Source organism: Moschus berezovskii, chromosome 11 (genome assembly GCF_049115385.1).
Source record: "Moschus berezovskii isolate FMDL1 chromosome 11, NW_MosBer_1.0, whole genome shotgun sequence".
In the NCBI taxonomy this organism is placed as follows: domain Eukaryota; kingdom Metazoa; phylum Chordata; class Mammalia; order Artiodactyla; family Moschidae; genus Moschus; species Moschus berezovskii.
Genome location: NC_142470.1, coordinates 58,317,059 through 58,322,210, shown reverse-complemented (window position 1 = coordinate 58,322,210; position 5,152 = coordinate 58,317,059). Strand labels below are relative to the sequence as shown.

Below are 5,152 nucleotides of genomic sequence, written 5' to 3'. Positions count from 1 at the left end.
TTGCACAGCAAAAGAAACCGTAAAATGCAAAGATAACCTATGAAATGGGAGAAAATATTTGTAAATAATACCAACAGCAAGGGCTGAATTTCCAAGACATAAAAACAGTTTACACAGCTCAATAAAAAAATTTGAAAAACAACCAAAAATGAGCAGAAGACCTAAGTAGACATTTCTCCAAAGAAGACAGACAGATGGCCAAGAGAAACATGAAAAGATGTTCAACATCACTAATTATTAGAGAAATGCAAATCAAAACTACATTCAGGTAGTTTTGATGATGGCCATCTGATCTCACTCTGGTTAGAATGGCCATCATCAAAAAGTCTACAAGTAATAAATCCTAGAGAGGGTATAGAGAAAAAGGAACCCTCGTACACTGTCAATGGGAATGTAAATTGGTACAGCCACTATGCTGAACAGTAAGGAGGTTACTTAAAAAACTAAAAATAGAGTAACCATATAATCCAGCAGCCCTGCTTCTGAGTATATATCCAGAAAAGACAAAAACTTAATTTGAAAATATAACATGTACCCCAATGTTCAATAGCACTATTTATAATAGCCCACATCTTTATCTATTCATATATATATATATGGAGCTTCCTTGGTAGTTTAATTGGTAAAGAATCCGCCTGCAATGCAGGAAACGCAGATGATGCGGGTTCCATCCCTGGGTCAGGAAGATCCCCTAAAGGAGGAAATGACAAGCCACTCCAGTACTCTTGCCTGGAGAATCCCATGGATAGAGGAGCCTGGTGGGCTACAGTCCATAGGGTCGCAAAAAGTCGTACAAGTCTGAGCAACTGAACAACAACAACAAAACCCTAACCCGAATGGTCTCCTCAGCTGGTCTGAGGGCTCCTGGGGGTATATTTGTGATGTACCCCAGGTTCTTGGAGCGACATGCAGTACAATAATTATTTCATGACCATATGTGTGAGAGCTGCTAAGTTGTCTTGTTCACCGCTAAATCCCTGGCATCTAGAACCACATGTGGACATACAACATGTTTATTGATTGAACTTATGAGTCAGATGAGCATGCCCCTCTTCTGAAACCCAACAAAGGAAAAGAAGCTGAAGCAAAAGTCTTGCATGATATTTTATTCTGAGAGGGAAAGGCAATGGAAGGAGTTCGGTGAGAGAAACTGGAGAGAAGACTCCTGGATTCAGGAAGGAAGGAGCCGGCCAAGGATGCTGGAATTTCTGTGCTTTTTCCCCAGGGTGGGGTCAGGGGACCCAGGGAATCAGATGAGACCTAGTGTGGAGAGAAGAGACAGGTTGATCAGGGCTCTGATTTCCCCAGTATCTGTCTCGGGCCATTTCCTTGGTGTCAACCTCATCTTACGTGATGGTCTTATTCAATCCTCATTTCAACCTCAGAAATAGAAATCATTATCCCCCTTTCACAGGTAAGGAAACTGAAGCTCAAAGAGGTTAGGTTACTTGCCCAAGGTCACACAGCTGAGGAGAAATGGAGACCTGATTTTACTCCAGGATTGTTTGCAGGAGTGTGGGGAGGGGTAGGGGGAGATTGCCTCAGGCTGTTAGGAGTTTCCCTTTCACGGGGAGGCTGTCAGGGAATGAGTCCCTGCTGTTGCCTCTGCACATACCTGCCTTGCTTTTGCACATCCTGATGTCCACACAGATGGCCTGAGGCTGTTTTCCAGCTATGATGTCCCCAGAGATGCGACGGAGAAATTTCTTCATGATTGACTTGCACAGACCTTTCAGCAGCTTCATCTTGCTGCACACCTTGGAGGCTGCCTTGGTGATGGTATTCTGCAGCGGCAGCGCCATGGTGGGAAACGGGCCTCAGATGAGCCCTTCCAGGCACTGTCTCTCTGCAGACCCTGGCAGCCTTGGGGTCTCAGTGGGTCTGGCAGTGGGAGTGCTGGGTCCCGGGAGTTGGTACCAGGTGGTAGTGGGAGCAGCAACTGGAGAGACAGGACTTAGCCCCCCTCCCCATCCCAAGTCTGGCCAGCAGGGGCTCCGGAAAGGACAACTGACCCTGCCGAGTCTTAGCCTCTGTATACCTAGGCCCTGTCTTCTGGGTGGAGAGTAGTGCCCAGACCCACTTTAAAGGCTCTACCTATATAGCTTCTGGGTCCGGGGCCAGACTGGGGGCTCCATCTGCTGGGGGGGTATGGTGGGTTAGGAGGGGATCCAAGTTTGGAGCCTTGGTCCATTGCTTTTGAAATATATTCTTCTGACATCTCCCATGGAAGGGGATAAATCTGAGTACCCCAGGGTGAAGGTAGTGATGCTGAGCAGGTTGGGGGAGCCAAGGAGAGGGAGGGAGTGAAAATGAAACTATGGTTCTGGTGATGATGCATCCACTTGTTAAGTATTCACTCAGAGCTAAGTACATCCCACTTTCCAGCTCATTTAAAAAGCCTAGGTAGGGATTCCCAGCCCTCCCAATTCCACCTGGGGGCACCTCTCCACCCACCGGGTTCCACAAGCCTCCAGTCTCACCTCATTGGGCTGATCTCCCACCATGTCCTCCAGATGTTTTATTACCTTCCGACAAGAATCACAGAGTAGGCCCAGCTCCTCTCCTTGGAGCAGCAGGTCACCCTATAAGGAAAGGAAGCCCATCAGGGTGGTCTCTCAGACACCCCAACTTCATAAAGGCACCAGAAAGGGTCCCCTGGGGGCTTTCAAGCCAGTAGGATGACCCGTGATCTGTCTGTCCATATGAGGACCTGAGCCAGACTGGCTGGCCCTTGACCATCTCTCTGCCTATCTTAGAGGGGCTGAGAGACCCCACGACCTGCCCCCACACCCACAGCACCATTTCTAGCCCAACATCTGCCCCTCTTCTGTTCTACCATCGGGCAAGGAGGAGGCTCTTGGGGAGGGCCCAGCCACCAGTGTAGCCCCCACCCCACAGTCAGGTACCAGTGTGAACAAAACCAGCATCTTCAGCTCCCAGCCCTGCCTCCCCACCTCCTGATCAGTTCGGTCTCCAACCCTCCCCCCGGCACTGCTCAGGGAGGAAAGGAAGGAGAGGGACGGTGGGTGGGCAGCAGGAAGCCATCCATGTACCTGGGGATGCTTTGGGGCCAGGCCCTGGCACAACTCGTCTCCATCGCACAGATGGGCCATTGCCTGGTCATGGTGCTCAGGGGTCAGACCGGAAAAGGCCAGCCCTGGGGAAGAAACAGCATCAGCAGCCCTTCACAGACAGAAGGAGAGTAGAAGTCACTTTTCCTGGCTGGGGAGAGCCCAGGAGGCAGCTGGGGCCCAGGAGAGGGAGGCAGCCTTGTGAGGGTCCAGGGGGCCTCTTGCCCTGCTCTGCTGTGGAGCTGCTCTGACCCATGCCAGGTACCCGTGGAGCTCATGCTCGGGTCCATCAAATCTGAGAAAGCAGGGCTGGGAGGAGGAGCCATCGGGATCTACCCCAAGGGGGACGTCCTCACCTGGGGCGACCAGGAGCACCGAGGTGACAAGCAGGACAGCCCAGGAGGTCATGTTGAGGCAGCTGCCCAGGCTCCCTCCACAGCCTGTTTTATAGAGAATCTGGCAGTCTGACCAGACAGGGTCCTCTTCCTCTTGTTGGCCACCTCCCGTGTCACTGGGTTTACCACAAACACCGGTGCCGGTCTGTGGAGAAGTGGGGGGAGGAGTGTACCTCAGAGCTTCCACGCACCCCTCTCCACCACCCCTGACCAGTACTAGAACTTTCTGAGCTGAGCCGGGTGTTGATGGAGAGCATTGGCCGCCATGATGCCCACCCTGCCCTGATGTGTTAACAGGAGAAGTCCCCACCACCGAGGGCCGGGTAGGGCCCTTGGCCAGGTAAGCATCTGTGCCCCTCTGCCTTATCTCTTCCTCCCACCCCAGAGGTCTGGGCTGGTGTCACTACGTCATCCTTCTCCTCATATCCCAGGTCTCCTTCCACCATTTAAGCCAATGTAGCACTACCTGATTCAGATGTAGAAAAAGCTGCCCTCAGAGCAGATCCTCACAGCTCCTCCTCCCAGCCCTGCATTCTCCAGCTTCATGGACCCTGATCATGAGCTCCATGGGCACCTCAGGTCCCCTAGACCCACACCAGCCTTCTCACCATCATCAAGGAGGCTGGGCCTTTCCCACAGAGCTGGGTCCAGCCCAGCCTGGCAGTGACCTGGCCAATGGGCAGAGAGAGCCGGTGGAAAGGACGGGAGCCCCAGCCAGGGTCTGGTCCCAACTTCTGGGTCTCTGAATAGTCATCTGTGTCATAAAGGCCACTGACCCTCATCTGTAAGAAAAATGCAGGCTACCCAGTTAAATTTGAATATTAGATAAAAATAATTTCTTAGTATCCGTTATGTCCCAAATATTGCATGGGACATACTTACACTGAAAAATATTTGTTGTTTACCTGAAATTCAAATTAAACTGAGCATTCCATAGTTTGTCTGGCCCCTTGAATCCTTTCTGATTTATTACCCAAATCCCAGGGTAGCAGACACACTCACACTAACTCATGTCACACACTTACACACGGTTACATGAACTCAGGGACATACACTCTCCAAAGTACTGACAAATTCACACACATTCATAGCCACTCACACTCCCAGATACCCACACACACATACTCACACATTAATTCACAACCACATACTCATAAATTCACACATAAACACACCACCTTTATTCTGGCCCATTGTGGAAATCACTGAATGCCACACTAAGGAGCGAGGAATTTAACCATTTTTAAGCACTTTGGCTCTTTTATTTTTATTGAAATAAATTTTGATTAGATAAGTAAGAAACAATAAATGAAACCACTTATAAGTTCACCAAATAGATTTATAGGAATATTCCGTTCCATTCCGTCGCTCAGTCGTGTCCGACTCTTTGCGACCCCGTGGACTGTAGCCTACCAGGCTTCTCTGTCCATGGGATTCTCCAGGCAAGAATACTGGAGTGGGTTACCGTTTCCTTCTCCAGGGGATCTTCCCGATCCAGGGATCAAACCCGGGGCTCCCACATTGGAGGCAGACGCTTTAACCTCTGAGCCACCAGGGAAGCCCTATAGGAATATTGATAGATGACAACTAGACTCATACTGATCACCATTTTAAATTTATAGAAATATTGATTCTCTATGTTGTGTACCAGGAAATTACACAGTGTTGTCAGTCAATTATAGTTTA

The 5,152-nt window shown here is 49.9% G+C and overlaps 1 protein-coding gene across 1 annotated transcript; it reads right to left on the bottom strand.

The window, feature by feature from the left end:
- Positions 1-1,091: 1,091 nt before the first annotated feature.
- On the bottom strand, positions 1,092-3,595 carry GNLY (granulysin). The gene is made up of 5 exons (XM_055399760.2): positions 3,428-3,595; positions 3,054-3,157; positions 2,481-2,582; positions 1,616-1,784; positions 1,092-1,260 (listed from the first exon to the last, which is right to left on the bottom strand). Exons 1-5 carry the CDS (start codon positions 3,477-3,479, stop codon positions 1,250-1,252), a joined length of 438 nt encoding a protein of 145 aa, XP_055255735.2. The 5' UTR covers positions 3,480-3,595; the 3' UTR covers positions 1,092-1,249.
- Between the last annotated feature and the right edge of the window lie 1,557 nt (positions 3,596-5,152).